Source organism: Bos indicus x Bos taurus, chromosome 7 (assembly GCF_003369695.1).
Source record: "Bos indicus x Bos taurus breed Angus x Brahman F1 hybrid chromosome 7, Bos_hybrid_MaternalHap_v2.0, whole genome shotgun sequence".
NCBI classification, from domain to species: Eukaryota; Metazoa; Chordata; class Mammalia; order Artiodactyla; family Bovidae; genus Bos; species Bos indicus x Bos taurus.
This window is the reverse complement of record NC_040082.1, coordinates 64,594,746-64,613,788: the sequence shown is the minus strand read 5'-3', so window position 1 is coordinate 64,613,788 and position 19,043 is coordinate 64,594,746. Positions and strand designations below refer to the sequence as shown.

At 34.8% G+C, this 19,043-nt stretch overlaps 1 protein-coding gene across 2 annotated transcripts in view; it reads left to right on the top strand.

Moving 5' to 3' along the window:
• The window catches only part of SEC24A (SEC24 homolog A, COPII coat complex component), a 74,946-nt gene that overhangs the window by 21,568 nt on the left and 34,335 nt on the right, over positions 1-19,043 (top strand). For both annotated transcript variants that reach the window (XM_027546473.1, XM_027546474.1), the window contains exons 2-9: positions 6,325-6,807; positions 11,208-11,378; positions 13,300-13,377; positions 13,923-14,089; positions 14,353-14,525; positions 15,468-15,570; positions 16,651-16,777; positions 18,416-18,525. In XM_027546473.1, the coding sequence (XP_027402274.1) occupies positions 6,325-6,807; positions 11,208-11,378; positions 13,300-13,377; positions 13,923-14,089; positions 14,353-14,525; positions 15,468-15,570; positions 16,651-16,777; positions 18,416-18,525 (1,412 nt within the window). The remainder of the gene's footprint in view (positions 1-6,324; positions 6,808-11,207; positions 11,379-13,299; positions 13,378-13,922; positions 14,090-14,352; positions 14,526-15,467; positions 15,571-16,650; positions 16,778-18,415; positions 18,526-19,043) is intronic.

Below are 19,043 nucleotides of genomic sequence, written 5' to 3'. Positions count from 1 at the left end.
ACAGCCTTGACTATACGGACTTTTGTTGGCAGAGTGATGTCTCTGCTTTTCAACACACTGTCGAGGTTTGTCTTAGCTTTCTTGCCAAGAAGCCAACGTCTTCTGATTTCATGAATTCAGTGATTTCAGTGGGTTATAACCTATTACTATCATTGTTTATACTGATGCTTCTCTTATCTCTGGTTTGGCCTGTGGGTGCTCTTTCAGGCTGTCTTCATGTATCCACTTGTCATGTGTCATCATTCTTGGGCACTTTCTTGCTTTCTGGCTTAGTAAGGTGTTGCAGGCTCATCTTGTACTTTTCAAGCTCATGAATCAGCCATGATTCCTTTTAGTGGAGAATAGTATTTAGAAACCAAGAAGACAAATACTGAGAGATCAGTGCTATTAGAATGTCTCTGCTCTCAGTCTCAGCAGACGGAGCTAGGGAATCTTTACTATATACACATTGAAGTCCATGAGTTTCAATTGTAATCTCTGTTGTAGTCCCACTACCATTGGATTCATTCTCGTTTTCCCTTTTCTATATTTGTGACTTCCTTCTCTGAGAGTAAGAGACCTTACTTCCATTATCTTATATATATTTATTTGATCAGTTCCACTGTATGCAAAGAGCTAACTATTGGAAAAGACTCTGATGCTGGGAAAGATTGAGGACAGGAGAAGGGGACAGCAGAGGATGATGGCTTCATCAACTCAGTAGACGTGAGTTTGAGCAAACAGAGATAGTGAAGGACAGGGAAGCCTGGCATGCTGCAATTCATGGGATTGCAGTCAGACATGACTTAGTAACTGAACAACAAAAACAAGGGTATGTAACCATTCTGTCATTGCTTGTGCTGCCCCCTTACTCTACTCCAGTTTCCACATATGCAAATGCTTACCTCGCCTAATGTTTTAGGACTGAATTTTTCAGGAAAGGGCTTGTGGTTTTTTTTGGTATTTTTTAAAAGTTTATTTAGAAGTTTTGCTTACAAGAATATGCAACATTATGGTGCTGTATTGTGGAAAATTTTCTTTACGTTTAAGAGATTCCATCATGTGATCAGTATAGTAATTGAAATTATCCTTTATTAGATTCTCACTTTTCCCCAAGTGGTACTTTATTATTCAAAGTACAAGAGTTTCTGTGCTATAATATTTATTCTTGGAGTCATTCAACAAACACATATTGTGCACACATTCAACAAACACAACTATGTAATAGGCACATTTTAGGTGCTGAGAATACAGTAATGAACAAAAGAAATTCCTACCTTTCTGGAGCTTATGTTACAGTGAAGTAGATACTATAAATAAATAACATAGTGTCAGGTAAACACTAGAAAGAAAAATAAGACAGAGTCAGAGGGGAAGAGAATGAAAGAGTTTCTGTTTTAGATGTAGTGTTCAGACAGTGCCTCTGTGAGGAGACTGTGTCTGAGAGAGACTTGAAGGAAGAGATGGAGTGAGATTATACCTGGGGGAAGAGTATTCTTGGTGGAGAAAATAGTGACAAACCCAAAAGTAGAAGCATTTTTAAGCTTGTTGAAGGAGTGTTAAGAAGGTGAATGTGACTGGAGCTGAGTAGAGAGAAAGAGTAGGAAATTATTTGAATAGTAAAAGGCCTTTAGCTATTAAAGTAGAGTAATTGATGTCAGTTGACATAGTGACCTTACCAGAAGCAGTTACAGTCAAAGATTTTGGGTTCTATTATATGTACATATTTAAAAGGGTTTTCAGTCTTAAGTGGAAATTATTAAGTCATTTTAGATTATATGATAAACTGATAAAAGGTAGAGTTATAACGGTGTGTGTTTGTTTAGAACTGCAAATCTGTGCCAACTTGGCTTAAATATAGCCCTGCATAGACGTCTTTCCAGAATTAGAGATATCGGATTAAAAGACCCTTTGGCCCATATAGATGATCAGATATGATTAACTGAAAGCAAAATCAAATTAGGATGGGAACAGCCTAATAAGAAAAGAACTATGTGTAATTAATATGACACATATAGAACTAATGAATCTGTGGTTCAAGACATTGGCTATTTTCTTGTTTGAGTTGACATAATCTGTTAAACCTAATCTTAAAGGAAAATTGAACTTTATATTAAAATTTGCTGCAAGAACAGGAAAAAACAAATAGAATCAGAAGACTACAGGATACTTACTTCCAGATCAGAAACAACATATGTATTATCCTGGCACTGTTTCATTAAAATAAAATGAATATTCAATATTTTTTAACAAAGGAAGTCGGAAATGAGACCAGAAGGGAAGCCAGGGACATAGAGGATCTTATAAGCTAAGATAAGGACTTTGGGAGTTTTGAGTAGGAAGTTGATCTGATCCATGTTTTAAAAGGTAATAGGATGTGTAAGGAATAAATCATAGAAGGATAAAAGAAGATTCAAAGGTATCAAAGGTATCAAAGGGCTTTCAGACTTTGAATATAATCTACAATAAGAAATACATTTTAAATAGTGACCCAGTATACGTATTCATATATGTGTATATTTGTAATGAAATCTCACAATACTTAACCTTTATTACATGTGACATCCTGCAATATTTTCCATTCTTAACTGTCTTCTATTTCTTAACTAAAAAGATAGTTTATAGCTTATTGATTTTGTAACTCATTAATTTATTGTACCTACTGTTTGAAACAGTGTTAATCCACTAGGACAAAGCATTATTGTACAATGAGAACGTTGTAGAGACTTGTATGGTGCCTTCTTGTTTGAGAAATAATTTTTGAGGAAAATCTCACCTTATAATTGGGCATTTATGGTACTTTGAATACTTGATGGCCTTTTACTAGTTAGAAGTGAAAGTAAATGTTCTGTTCATAGTAATTTACAAATTGCAGAATCCCTAGCAGCAAGTTAACTACATTTAATTTAAAGGAAGATGGTGGCTCAGACGGTAAAAGCATCTGCCTACAATGCGGGAAACCCAGGTTTGATCCCTGGAGAAGGCAATGGCACCCCACTCCAGTACTCTCGTCTGGAAAATCCCATGGACTGAGGAACCTGATAGGCTACAGTCCATGGGGTCATAAAGAGTCGGACACGACTGAGCGACTTCACTTCACCTTTACAAAAAAAGTATGAAATTTGATTGGAAGATAAAAAACAGTTTTGAATAAATGGAGAGACATATCATGTTTATGAGAGAAAGAAAGTTGTTTTTGTGTGTGTGTGTGACTGTTGCACAGCTTGCGGTTTCTTAGTTTCTCAGCCAGGGATCAAACCCTGGCCCTCTGCAGTGAAAGCATGGACTCCTAACCAATGGACTGTCAGAGAATTCCTGAAAGAAAGATTTTCTATCGTAAAATGTCAAACAATCCAAAATAAATACATAAATCAAATATATTTCCTAAGGATTTCACTTTTTTGTGTGTGGGAGACTGCAAAAAGTGGTCTTATACTTTTTTGTTATGTCTGAAAATTTTCCTAATCAAAAGATTTGTGTAAGAAAGATATTACACTTCTTTCTTTATAACTTCCTTTTTCTCAGTATTCTTTTCTTAAATGTTTTATTTATTAATTTTTGACTGTACTGGATCTTTGTTGCTACAAGAAGGTTTTCTCTAGTTGCAGTGAGCGTGGGCTACTCTCTCGTTGTGATGTGTGGGCTTCTTCATTTCGGCGGTTTTGGTTTTTCTTGTTGCAAAGCGCAGGCTCCAGGATGCAGCCTCAGCAGTTGTGGCACACAGGCTTCATTGCTCCTCAGGATGTGGAATCTTCCCGCACCAGAGGTCAAACATACGTCCCCTGCATTGGCAGGCAGATTCTTAACCAGTGGACCACCAGGGAAGTTCTTAGTATTCTTTTTGTAGTTTATCTAAATTGGTAGATGTACATCTGATTTATTCATTTTATTGATAATTAGTCTGTTTTATGAATAATCTACAATTTATTCAGTCTCCTGCTGATGAATATTTAATTTGTTTCCAATTTTTCATTATTATAAACAATTAGGCACCTAACACATGTGGATCTGTTTCTGAAAGAATACCTGTATTTTAAAACAATTTTTTGGCAGAGTAATGCATATAAATGGTGATTGCAGCCATGAAATTAAAAGACGCTTACTCCTTGGAAGGAAAGTTGTGACCAACCTAGACAGCATATTCAAAAGCAGAGACATTACTTTGCCAACAAAGGTCCATCTAGTCAAGGCTATGGTTTTTCCAGTAGTCATGTATGGATGTGAGAGTTGGACTATAAAGAAAGCTGAGTGCAGAAGAATTGATGCTTTTGAACTGAGGTGTTGGAGAAGACTCTTGAGAGTCCCTTGGACTGCAAAGAGATCCAACCAGTCCATCCTAAAGGAAATCAGTCCTGGGTGTTCATTGGAAGGACTGATGTTGAGGCTGCAACCTCAACATCAGTATTTTGGCCACCTGATGCGAAGAGCTGGCACATTTGAAAAGACCCTGATGCTGGGAAAGATCGAAGGCAGGAGGAAAAGGGGATGACAGAGGATGAGATAGTTAGATGGCATCACCAACTCAATGGACATGAGTTTGGGTAAACTCTGAGAGTTGGTGATGGACAGGGAGGCCTGGCGTGCTGCGGTTCATGGGGTCACAAAGAGTCGGACACAACTGAGCGACTGAACTGAACTGAACTGAATGCATATAGACTAGCGTTCCCCAGATACATATTACTTATGTGTATATGCTTTTGTAGGCTTCCCAGTCCTACCTCTCCTTCTATATATATATACTTGTGTATGTTTGTGTAAGTATTGTGTAATTGATGAAAAGGTTTGAGTTAGACTAATGGTATTTGTACATTGATTGCATGGATTGAGGTGGTATGATCGGAAGATAAGTATTTTTTTGTTATATCTCTTAAAGGTAAAGAGTCCCCAAGTGTTAGTTTTGTATGAGTGCCATCTTTTAAAAAATATGCATCTTAATAATTTCTTTTCATTTTCTAGTTTTATGGGCAGAAATGACAATATATTCCTGAGAAGTGGTGGTTCTAGAGATTAATTTTTTTTTATATATAACAGTTTTAAAATGTACAGTCAGGACTTCCATAATGGTCCAGTGGCTAAGAATCTGCCTGCCAATACAGGGGACATGAGTTCCATCCCTGGTCCTGGAAGATGTGGAATCTTCAGAGCAACTAAAAGCAACTGAAGCCCATGTGCCCTAGAGCCCATGCTCTGCAGCAAGAGAAACCACCACAACGAGAAGCCCACATCCTGCAGCTAGAGAGTTGCCTTGGCTTGTGTGCAGCAGTGAAGACCCAGTGCAGCCAAAAATAAAATGAAAAAAAAGTTTTTTTAAATGTATAGTTCAATGATTTTTTTAGTGTACTTACTAAAAATTGCAGCCATCACTACAACCAACTTTAAAACCCAGAGGGATGGGATGGGGAAGGTAGTGGGAGGGGGGTTCAGATGGGGAACACATGTAAACCCATGGCGGATTCATATCAATGTATGGCAAAAACCACTACAATATTACAAAGTAATTAACGTCCAACTAAAATAAATAAATTTAAAAATAAATATATAAAATAAAATGTCTTTATCACCCCAAAAAAGAAACCCCATACCCATTAGTGGTTACTATTTATTCCCTCTTCCAGCTGTTGTAACCACAAATCTACCTCTGTGTCTTGGGGTTTTCCTGTTCTGGACATTTTATATAAATGATTTGTGCAGCGTATGGTCTTTTGTGAGTAGTGCCTTTCACTTAGTATAACGTTTTCAAGGTTCATCTGTGTTATAGCATGCCATTAGTACTTCATTCCTTTTTATGACCAAGTAATATTCCATTGTATAGTTAAGCCCCTTTTGTTTATCTTCAGTAGTTAGTGGACATTTGGATGTTTCTCCTTGTGGGCTATTAAAAATAATAATATTGTCAACATTTGTCTACAAGTTTTTATGGAGACCAAGAGTGGAATTGCTGGATTATATGATATCTATGTTTAACATTTTGAAGAACTGCCAGATTATTTTCCCGTGCACTTGCACTGTTTTACATTTCCACTAGCAAAGTATGAGGGTTCCAGTTTTTCCACATCCTTGTCAACGTTTATTATTTGCCATCTTCTTTTTAACCATCCTAGTGTAAGTGGTATCTCATTGTAGTTTTGATTTGCACTTCTCTTATGACTAATAATGTTGAACATTTTGCCATTTGTTTATGTCTTTGGAAGTATATTTGAATACTATTTAAAGCTTTTGCTCATTTTTAATTAGGTTATTTGTCTTTTTGTTGTTGAGTTGTATGAGTACCATATATTTTACTATATGTTTTTAAGTATTGCTTTGTTTGTCTGTAAGACTAATTTTTCCTGCTCTTATTGGAAGGTCCTGTCCAGAATGCCCTGATGTCTTCACAAGTGTCAGTGAGCCAAGGGTATAATTCTCAGCTTCCAGGATCCTACCCTCATCTAATACCAGCAAAGACCTTGAATCCAGTCTCCGGACAGTCTAACTCTGGTGGTTCCCAGACTGTTTCTCCATTAAGTAATTATCAGGGACCTGGACAAGCTCTTTATGGACCACCTGTGGCCTCTCATCCAGTGACACCTTCACTCCATAGTGGTCCTAGTCCCCAAATGCCACTACCTACTTCTCAGAACCCAGCTGCTACACCAATGCCTTCTGGTAGCTTTCTTCCTGGAGCCAGTGTATCATCACCTTCGAATTGGCAGTATAACTATTTGTCACAGACAAACCATTGTCCTCGTGCGTCATCCCAACCAACCATGACTGGGAATACAAATTTGATGAGTCCTCAATATGTTTCTTCTGGAGATTCTTCACTTCAAAACAACATCATAAAATCAGGTAGAGTTCTTATAGGAGTGCTAGAAATGGGAAATTTTTGCTTATTTTAAATGTTTAAATTACTATTTCAGTCTTAAAATCATATGGAAGACTTTATTTTTTTGATCACTGTTAATCTTTAGATTATTTCTGTAACTTTTGGGTTAAGTTAAAATCATGATTGTTTCTGCTTTGCTTCTTTCCTTTGAAGGTATTATCTGAGTTTCTTTGGGTCACCCATGATATTTTAGGGTTTCAGGTATACGTGCAGAATCACTTCCTTGAGGACTGGCCAATACTTACGTTAGCAAGGTTCCATCTTGTATTCTAGGGAAGCTCAGTCCCTGTGGTCTCTCTTTGGACTTGATCTAAGGCTTGGCTTATCTATTTGTTAAGGCACAGACAATTTTTGACTCCAGAAATCCAAGAATCCTGGAGGGGCAGTGAAAACAGACTTACTTTTGGAGCGAGGAGTTCTATTGAGCACATCTGTGGTCAGAAAGCCATGCACAGAGGTTTATCCCTGTGTTTTTTTCCTAAGGTTTTATAGCTTTAGTTCCTATGTTTAGGTGTTTGATCAATTTTGAGTTAATTTTTGTACATGGTGTTTTTAGTGAAAGTTGCTCAGTCATGTCTGACTCCTTGTGACTCCATGGACTGTATAGTCCTTGGAATTCTCCAGGCCAGAATACTGAAATGGGTAGCCTTTGCCTTCTCCAGGGGATCTTCCCAACCCAGGGATCGAACCCAGGTCTCCTGCATTGCAGGCGGATTCTTCACCAGCTGAGCCACAAGGGAAGCCCAAGAGTACTGGAATGGGTAGCCTGTCCCTTCTTCAGGGGATCTTCCCGACCCAGGAATTGAACCAGGGTCTCCTGAAATGCAGGCGGATTCTTTACCAACTGAGCTATCAGGGAAGCCCATATGGTGTTAGTAGGTAGGGATTTAACTTTATTCTTGTGCACGTGGATATATAGTTGTCCTAGGACTTTTTGATTGAAAGTGTGTTCTTCCTCCCATCAAATGATCTTGGCACCCTTGTTAAAAATAAAGGTTATGTTGATCATAAATGTAGGATTTATTTCTGGACTTTGAATTCTGTTCCATTGATCTGTGTGTCTATTTTTATACTGTTATCAAACATCGTGATTACTGTAGTTTTATGGTAAGCTTTGAGTTTGGAAATATTGACTCCTCCAACTATTTTTTTTCCCCAAGATTGTTCTGTCTGTCCTCAGTCCCTTGGATTTCCTTAAGAATTTTAGGATCAGCTTGTAAATTTTTGGAAAAAAAAAAAAGATAGCTGTGATTTTGATAGAGATTGTTCTGAATCTGCACATCAATTTGAGAAGAAAGCTATGTATTCTTGGACTCACTTTGATCATTAAATCTTTTTAACCTCATTGTTTGGTCATATGTGGTTCAAAAGTAGGTTCATTTAACCATTTCACTATTCCTTTTTCTTTTTTTTTACTATTCCTTTTTTGCTATTAATTCAGATTCTGTATTGGGATCTGCAGATTGATTTTGTTCAGCAGACATCCTCAAGGAAATGAACTAGTAAAAGTTTTCAAGTGAAATGGTATTATCAGTTGTTACCTTTTTATGTTAATATGTATTTCTGCATCTGGATACTACATGTACTTCATGCATTTTATAGTTTGTTAACTGCTGAATCTATTTTTCTTAGCCTCTTGACTAGCCACTAACCTTGGTGAATGCATTTTGGTCTTGTAAAGATTAAGGGTGCCTCTAGAAACTTGGTTTCTTTGGAGAGATCTTCTGACCCATCATTGTTAGAACCAAAATCCTTGTGATTATTTGTATTCTTATTTATTTGACACTGTGAGTGAGCATTAATCATTTGAAATTAATGAATGTTCACTTCTTTATTAAGAATTGTAGATAACATTTATTGAATATTTGTTATTTTCCAGCATTTTACCAAACTTGAATATGTGTTATCTTATTTAATTTTTATAGCAGTATGTTTTACAGATAAGAAATATGAGGCTTGAATAATTTGCCCAAAGCCACAAGAAAATAGGTTAGGAAAAAGTACTATTTAAAAACTATCTGGGGGACTCCCTGGTGGTCTAGCGGCTAACATTCCATGTCCCCGGTGCAGGGGACCCACACTCAATCCCTGGTCAGGGAAATACCACAGCTAAAGACTTCACATGCTGCAGCTAAGACCTAATGCAGCCAAATAAATAAATATTTTAAAAACAAATAAATAAAAACTATTTGGAAATAAGTGTAGCCTCTCATTAAAAAGCATGTGATCAATAATCTGAAATTTTTTTTAGCTATAACAGAAGGTAGACCACCCTGAGGTGCCCCCAGGTAGAGCACCTTGATTATAGCACAAATGTGGTGACAGAGATGTAAGGAAGTGCCAAAATTTAGGAAGATCTCTGTGTAAAAGAAGCATATGACTGCTAAAAGAACTCTATGACTGCTCTTCTCTTTTCTTAATGAGACCTCAAAAAATTCCCTGATTTTTACCTCTGTTTTTTCATCATTGTTGGTAGGTGCCTGATTGTCTGATCTCAAAATTGTGTCTAAGTTATGTAAAATATATAGTTCACATATTAAAATTCTCTAACTTTTTCTTTTCTTATAGGCCACCTTTTAGCATGTAATTAGTTTTAGAGATCTCAGGAGCCAGATTCTGAAACTCTAGCTATTGGTGTTCTAAATAAGAGTCATTCAGCGTGAAAAAATAGTGTCTATTTTATGAAACGTAGCTTATTCTGGATTCAACAGTATTCCTCTTAAGCTGTGAAAAAATCTCAATAAGCTCACATGTGTTTTGTTAAATATTAGGTTGTTACATCTTTGTAGCCAGATGTATCATACATTCTTGTTCATGCTGAGTTGGAAATGTACCTTGCCCTTTTGTTCCTTTGACTGGTCTCTATTCTTCGATAAGGGAGTTCCATGGCAGTAATCTTTATCTTCACTTTTGAGAACAGGGCACTGACTAGTTTTGTTGGAAGATCATTTTTCAGTTTGGTTCCTGAGTTGGGAACATCCCCTGGAGAAGGGAGTGGCTACCCACTCCAGCATTCTTGCTTGGAGAAACCCATGGACAGAGGAGGCTGGCGGGCTCCAGTCCATGGGGTCACAAAGAGTTGGACATGACTGAAGCGACTTAGCACTGGGGAATTCAACAATGTTGAAGAGACACTGAAAATTTTCATATTTGGTGTCCTTATTCCTTCAATTTTATAAAACACAGAATATATTAAATTCAGAGGATAAAAAAAGTATTATAATGAAAAATTAAATCACATGTATTTAATTAGTAGTATTTTATCTACTTTGTAGACTGTTGCTCCTTTTTGGCAAATGAGAAGTTGGTTGTGGGTTTTGGAACTTTCCGTATCACACAGAATTTCCTCAAGAGTAGAACTTACTATCCTAAAAGAAAATTGGTAAAATTGAGGCAGTGAGATACTGGTAGATACAAGGACAAATGCCATGATGTTTTTTAGTTTAGTTTGATGGATACTTTTAAGCATCTTGGATAGCAGTGTTTCATAAGGTTTATACATAAACTTTGGATCATTTCCTGATTTTTAAGCCTAGGGAGTATTCTTAATATAGGAGTAAGTCATTATTGAAAGTAACCTGCTTTTATTTATTACTAGGTAAACACTAAACAGTGTATACATTTATTATCTAATATTAACAGGTTATACCACCAATAAAAATGAACCAAAATGAAATAAAACTTGGAGAATTTAGGATAACCAGAATACTTCGTAGTTTTAGAAAGCTATCTAACCCTAATTGATGGTAATCGAATGGGCTATATTGATAAGTACTCCATAGAATTTTATTCATGTTTATTTCTACTGCAGTATTTGACATGGCTTGTTGAAGCTCTGTGACCAGTTAATGAAGAATTAAGCAGTAAACAGGGCATTGTGTCTACTCTGTGAGTGATTTGGTCCTGACTTTATATTGCTTTAACAATTGACAGGAAAGAGTTATAGTGGCCTCCCAGGTGGCGCAGTGGTAAAGAATTTGCCTGCCAGTGAAGGAGACACAGGAGACTCGGGTTCGATTCCTCAGTTGGAAAGATCCCCTGGGATAGGAAATGGCAACCCACTCCAGTATTCTTGCCTGGAGAATTCCATGAACTACAGTCTATAGGATTACAAAGAGTGACACAGCTGAGCGACTGAGTGCGTGCGTGCACACACACACACACACACACACATAACACACAAGAATTATGGTAGGAAAGATTTGGAAATGTGTAAAGTAATCTGGGAAGTTAACTTATTTGTAGTAATTTGTTGGTTTATAATGAAAATATAAATTTGGAAGTTATTTAGATTTGGTAAAAGGCTGTTTGGGCCTTTTTCTTAAGTTCTTAAGTGACGTGTGAAAAACCATTGTTTCCATAGGGTCTGCACTGCCCTTAGTGAATCCACCTCTGCCTACTACTTTTCAACCAGGAGCTCCTCTTGGCCCCCCTCCAACTGGAGGACCACCTCCAGTGAGGGCCCTTACTCCTCAGAAATTGAAACCTGGAACTATGCCCCAGCCCTCATTTAATTCAACTAGCAAACAAGAAGGTAAGTAGGACAAAAACCAAGTCAACTCCTAAAGTTTTGACTCAGGGTGGAAGGATTAATATTATCTGAATTCTGTGCATTTAAGCCATATTTTTTCAGAAAATCTGGTTGTTTTGGTTTTAGATGCCCCTTAGGAATTTAGGGTTTAAAAAAATTACTCAGTTTTCCTTTTCTGTATTCTGGGCTGTGGACTAGCCTTTGGGATCACTGTTAACTTTTCTTGTTACTGTGCAGATTTTAAAAATCATGGCTATAAAGTTATGTATCTCTTGGTAGAGGGAGGTGAGAGGGGGACTTTTGCTTTTCTGGACATGATGTTGAAGCTATATTTTTAATACATCGAGTCTTTTTTGTGGAAGCAGGTTTTTGATTGCCACCGTTACTGTTAACAAACTGCCACTATTAACAAGCATTTATAAGCCTAAATAAAAAGTAAAATGTAAAAACATTTTCATGTTTTATAGTTTTAAACCATTATCTTCAGATGTAACTTTAAAATACAAGTTTATTAACTTAAAATGTTTTGTAAAGTAAGAAATTGGATTTTAGGAATAATATAACCATTGTAACAAGATTGGAAATAGGAAAACAGATGAAGGGGGGGAAAAGCCACTGCTCATATTCTATGACTCAGTACAATCAATATTATCATTTTTGTATTTTCTTCTACCATTTCCTGTTTTTAGTATTGTTAGTAGGGAAAAAAACTGACCTGTGTATAATTTGAAAAGGATCGTGTTAACAGTAACAAAATGATAAAGTAGTGTCTTACATGATAATTTTGAAAATCAAGCTAAAATAAGTATTTAAACTTTTAGCCAACTAAAAATATGCTCAGGGCTTTCCTGGTGGCTCAGTGGTAAAGAATCTACCTGCCAATGCAGCAGACATGGGTTTGATCTCTTGGCTGGAAAGATCCCGCATGCCACACAGCAACCAAACCTGTGCACCATAACTACTGAGCCTGTGCTCTAGAGCACAGGACCTGCAGCTGCTGAGCCCGCATGCCACAGTTACTGAAGCCCACACACCCCAGAGCCCATTTTCTGCACAAGAGTAGCCACTGCAGTGAGAAGCCCTCACAGAGCACCTGGAGAGTAGCCCCTGCTTGCTGCAATTAACTAAGACCCAGCACAGCCAAAAGTAAATAAATAAAATAAAAATATGTTCAGTGTTTTTGTTTGTTTCTACAAGATTACCAAGATTTTCTATTAATATATCAACTCATGGGTAAAGTCGTGGTGGTCTTGAGAATTGGAAAAGAGTTACTAACTTTATTGAAATCATTAAACTTATCTATTTGGTATTAAAATGACTGTTTAAAGTTAACACATTTATTTGTAGGTGCTAGAGGTGATGCTATTCACTGATTTGATTTCTTCTATACCTGAATTAGAGCTAATAAATTTTAGTGATAAATTATTATTATTAGTTTGCTGGACTAAAGCAATTGTTCTAATTACTATATATCACTTTAAAGTTAATTCTAGATTCTACTCTGTTCTGTATTTTTTTTTTTAAAGGTTTTTACCCTCATAGATAGTGTATCTCATCCTTATTTATCCTCATTCTTCAATAGTATTGATTTTGGTGACTTAGTGTAGTGTGTACTGCTCCTTAGAAGTTTTTAATGCTGCTCTTGCAACTGGTAAAACTTTCAGATTGTATATAATTTTATAAACTCCACAAAGTACCATTCTTTTTAGAGGTTTATAAAGTTATTTGAAACTTTTATATATTTTGTATATTTAGAATCTTATATTGTTTGAAATTTTTATTTCAACATGTGACATTTCCTGAGGTGTGGTTTAAGCTATTTGTCTTTTGGAACATTGTTATAAATTTTAAACACTAAATCAGATCTTGCAGAAATTGTAATACTAGTCCTAATTTAAATATTGTTAATAAACTTCCTCCTTAGGTATTATATCAAATACCAATAATGGATCTATGGTGGTTCACAATAATTATGATGAAATTGAAGGCGGTGGCTTCTTGGGTGAGATGCTATGAAAGTTTTTTTTTTTTTTTAATATGTTCCTGATAGAAAACAGAGAAGAAAATAATTAGGTCATGCAGTGGTATCTCCTGTTAGCATTTTCTGTCTATATGGATTTAGGCTTTTTGTTAGGCCCCCCCCCCCCTTTAGATTTGGGATTATGGGCTTTATTATTATAATGTTATGACTATAGAATACTTTTATCAGTTAGATCTATTTAAATTTATCCATTTGAACATTTATTATATTTTAATTAAAGTTGTTTTGAATTAAAATTTTAGTCTGAATACAATGTTTAGTATATGACATGAGAGTAAATTAAGTATACTAAACTTAACCTTTGTGTGTTTATAGCTATAGACCACATTAGCTAGATTTTAATCATTGCTCACTTTGTTATTAGTGTTTGTTTTATTTTACAAAATTGATGAGTTAAAGTATTAAGTTACCCAAAGGATTTTGAAGTTACAAATTTAATGGATCTATGTGTTGATTTAAAATACTATGGAGTGTAAAATAGATCTTAAAAGTTACCTTGTTTCTAGCAACATCACAGCCTACTACTAAGAATCCCACAATGAGCCGAAGTGTTGGATATTCATATCCCTCCTTACCACCCGGTTATCAGAACACAGCACCACCTAGTACAACAGGAGCAGGACTACCACCCTCTTCCTTGAATTACCCAAGTGGTCCACAGGCTTTTACTCAGGTATACTTTTTTTTACAACCTGTATTCTGCTTTTTGATTTAAACTATATTCACCTGGAAACATTTTAGGAAGGTACAATGAACATTTTTTTACCAAATGATAATGATAATGAGTATTTCATAAGACTTTTATCCTGTTACATATCTCCAGAACCAAAAAAATTGACCAGGAAATCAAGATTACAGTTTTATTATTAATATATGCTTCTCTTTTCAGTGGAAGACATTGTAAAGGCTACTTACTGTGAAGTTATATTTCTTTAGACTCCTTTAGGTGCTAATCATTTAACTTCAAGTATGAGTGGATTAAGCCTACATCCAGAGGGGCTAAGAGTTATCAATCTTCTTCAAGAAAGAAACATGCTTCCATCGACACCTTTGCAGCCTCCAGTTCCAAATTTGCATGAAGATATCCAGAAGCTGAATTGTAACCCAGAGTAAGGCTTCAAACAGTACTTATTGAATATGACATTTTACTTGTTCTAAAAGGCTTCCAGATTTTTTTTGAGCTTTGTGTATTTTGAGCAAGCTATGCAGGTATATTAATTTATGAAAGTAGTCTGCATACACAAAACAGTACTTTGTTAGTTGCTTACTTAATATTTGAAATGTTCTAAGTAAAGAAATAAAGTTGTAATGCCTGATCTGATAGTTGCTCTTATCAACTCTAATGGGACTATGATATTCATTATCATTATGGTGGCTCTATTATATTTTCAAAGTCCGAAGTATGGAGATTTGATTCTACATAATCCTTTATTTGCTATCATTTTAAATTGTTTTTCCTAGCAAACATAATTATAGTACGCTTTTCTCTTCTAAATTTGGTTGTGAGTTTAAGTTTATGAAGTTTTTAAGATACGAAGACTTTCTGATAAATTGAATTTGTTATTTTTAAACAGTCTTTTTAGAACCTAATACAAAACTGAACTTTCAGGTAATACACATAACTTTACATTTGCAAATTTGGGTTCAGTTCAGTTCAGTCGCTCAGTCGTGTCCGACTCCTGCAACCCCATGAACTGCAGCATGCCAGGCCTCCCTGTCTATCACCAACTCCTGGAGTTCACTCAAACTCACATCCATTGAGTCGGTGTAATTCCAATGCAGTCTAGATTTATATAAAGAAAAAGTAAGTCCTTTGATAGTCCAGACTGTCTTATGCACAAGCTGAGAAGAAAGTGTTTTGTTATATAAAATATATTCTTTCTGAATAGGATTTAAACATTTAGAAAGGATAAAATTGGTGACAGCCTGTTGAAATACTTCATTTATAATCTGATCCAGTGTTACAATGTGTACCTTTTAAATCTTCTGAAAATTTTTTGTTCCAAACTAGTCATAGTAATAACTGATAGATGATTTTTACTTTGATACAGGTTATTTCGCTGCACACTGACCAGCATTCCTCAGACTCAGGCCTTACTGAATAAAGCCAAACTTCCTCTGGGACTGCTGCTTCATCCTTTTAAAGACCTAGTGGTATGTTCTATTAGTGAAAGTAAGTGTGGAAAACTATCTTAGTGGTAAGGAATCTTTTACAATAATGCAAGAGTTTTGTTTGAGCTGTCTTTAGAAATTTGACTGTTGACAAATTCCTTTATTTGTATTTCAGTCAAAAAGATTATTATCAAACACTTTTACAACAAGATAAACATATTGTTGAAAAATTCAGGAGGTTCTGAGTAGGATAGATGTACTAAAGAAAATAAATAAATGAACCATAGTATTTTTTTTAAAGTTGTAAATTGTTTACCCGTTAAAATGCTTTACCCATTCTCCCAGTTCTTTTATTCTTGGAGTAAAGTCTGTTGCTTTGAGAAATTGTTTCTCAAAAAAGGAAGAAAAAAAAAAAGGTCTACTTTTGTCCTAAGGCTTTAGGACCTTGACATGTGACCATGTACATTTGAGTTAATCAGTACATAAGTGAAGTGACTTTCCCATAACCAACCTCCTTTTGGTAATAGGATTGTATTGCCTTTATTGATTTTTGATTTTAAGACATTAGATCTTTTAATATGTAGGATAAACTTTAAATAGCATAATTGCCAAGTCAAATAAAACATTTAAATATGATTTAAACCATAACTTACTTTGTGATAGTTCTGAGAACTTAGGAGCCTATTAATGTAACATGAAGAAACTTCTTAATAATTTAATTGATTTTTTTTTAGAATGTCGATCAATCCTTCACCATTCATCTCAGAAATACATTGTAAATTTACTGTGTTGATTTTGCAGTGTCAACTTTTTTAAATCAATTTTTATTGGAGTATAGTTGCTTTACAGTGTTGTATATGCGATGTAAACTTTTAATGAGAAAATAAATACTTTTTAAAAGGCAAAATTTAATAAGAATAGTCTTGGGGAAAATCACTAGGTTTTAAAAATCAATACATGTCAACTACATAATATTTTGTGTGGCAGATTGGACACATTTTTTACCCTAGTTTTTCCTCGAAAATTATAATATTGCAACAGTTGTATGGATTGATTGCTTTACCCTTAGACATGATGATTGCTGTCTTTAATAAATTAGTTGTGTGTGTTTTTTTTTTCCAGCAATTGCCTGTGGTTACCTCTAGTACAATTGTGAGATGCCGTTCATGCAGGACATACATCAACCCTTTTGTCAGCTTTCTTGATCAAAGGAGATGGAAATGTAACTTATGTTACCGAGTTAATGATGGTATGTTTTTTAAATTAATATTATTGTATTCATTGTAGGGAAATCGGATAATATAAATGTAAAGTTAAAAAAGCAAAAAAAATTTAAAAAACCTCCTGTCTTATTTATGTGTAATCCTTCCACTCATATATAACTTCTTTTCACTTTTTTTTCAGGCATTTATACTTATATATAAATGATTACATATTTCTTAAGCAAAAAATATGGTAATATTACTTTGCTACCATTTTTTTACATTTATTATATTGGGCATATAACAAATGGCATATTTCATGGTATTATTTAAGCCTATAATTTAAGAAATATTTTTATTTAGAAATTGTCCCATGCCTTTTCTCTAGGGTGAAAGAAAATAAGTCCACAGAATAGCTGCCATTAGCTTCATTCACTGCTGTATGAAGGGAGGTGGGCAGTGCTAGAAGGTTAGTTGAATGTAGTTTTTTCAGTAATTGATGAGGAGGAGATATCCTTCAGTAACTGTTTCACTATTTATATATTAAGAAATATCACCTAACAACATTCTATTAGGATTAGAGAAGGAAAAAGGGCATTCTGATATCCACATTGAAAATTAAGTTTTCAATTTTTCTAAAAATCTGTTTAGAAGGAGATTTCATTAAGCATTGGGAAATAGAGGAGCTTCTGAGATTTTTGAAAACCACATTTACTGTTTGTATTTTTAGAGTAGATGAAAATGAGGGTAGAAAAAGAGCATTCTTTTTACTCTGTAATAATTCAGAAAATATATGTATGTATAGTGTTTAGTACACCTTTAAAATCTTATGTATATGTGCTTTGGTATATGAAGTTAAATTGTAATAAAAGTTGAAGTCACTTTCGTATGCAGCCCAGAGCATTTCATGAACTATAGCTTACCCTTCAGCATATATTGGGATTTGAATTTTTAAACAGTTATTGAGAAGACAGATGCAATGATAATTTAGAAAATATTGGAGCACTAATGTTTTATAAGCAGAAGGCAGCTGATACTCCATAGAGGTCTTAATAACTTTTGAAACGCACCATGCTCCATACCCTGATACCCAAAAAATACCTTGAAGTATTTTTGCCGTAGGTTTCCAGGGGCAACCAGAGTCTGTAAATGACATCAAATGTTAATATCCTTGTACCACTGTGAAATTTAAGACAAAGTTTAGTCTTGCGTTTTAAGAAAATAATGATCACTTAATGAGTTTTTGGGTTTTTTTTTTTCACTTAATGAGTTTTTATCATCCTCTTAAACTATTTTAGGAAAGCAGCTTTCCAGGAATTAAGAGAAAAAGGATATTAGAAAATAGGAAAAGTCATAGTACTTGTAAAAGCAAAACATACTTAGTGCTGTTCATTAGGAAGAGAAATTGAATGGAACTCAAAAATAAAGTATATTAACCCAGACTTCCCTGGCAGTCCAGTGGTTAAGACTCTGTGCTTCCATTGCAGGGGGAGCAGGTTCAATCCTGATTGGGATCCACATGCCTCACAGCATGGCCAAGTTAAAAAAAAAAAGTGCATTTAGCTTTTAATATTTAATTTATATTGAATTATATATGAATCCCTAAATTAAGAAAACAGCCAAATGCAAGCTGTATTAAACATAATCCTTTCAGTTTTAACAGCGTATGTTGTTAATTCACATAGTTCCTGAAGAATTCATGTACAACCCTTTGACCAGAGTCTATGGAGAACCTCACAGAAGACCTGAAGTTCAAAATGCTACAATTGAGTTTATGGCTCCATCAGAATACATGGTAAAGTTTCACTTTTTATATAGCATAAATATTTCATAATACTGGGTTTTAAATATACCATGGAGTTCTTTAATAAAATGTTATATTTTTAATTTATAAAAGTTATCCTGTTCATTATAAACATAGTTAATTTGTATATAAGGGTAAGTTTGGAAAGTGAAAGTATATGCAAAGTTCTGTTTATGTTTCTTGGGTATCCATTCAGAAATCTGCATAAAATATTGGGATCATACTAGTATACTTTTAGGTCTCATAGTTTTTTGCTATTATAAATAATAATGTGATGTGTATCCTCTTGTAAGTACTTATACATACACTTGTGTGAGTATCTGAAGTCTTGCATTTGAAAAGATAATAATTATGCCTAATGTTTGATTAGTGCTATCCATTTTACAAAGCACATATATCTTTTTGATCATCACAAACAACTCTTAATTAAGCACTGTTCATCCTGTTTTACAGATGTGAAACAGATTTACTTAAGTGACTAGCAATATCCAGAACTTTTGGTTTCTCTT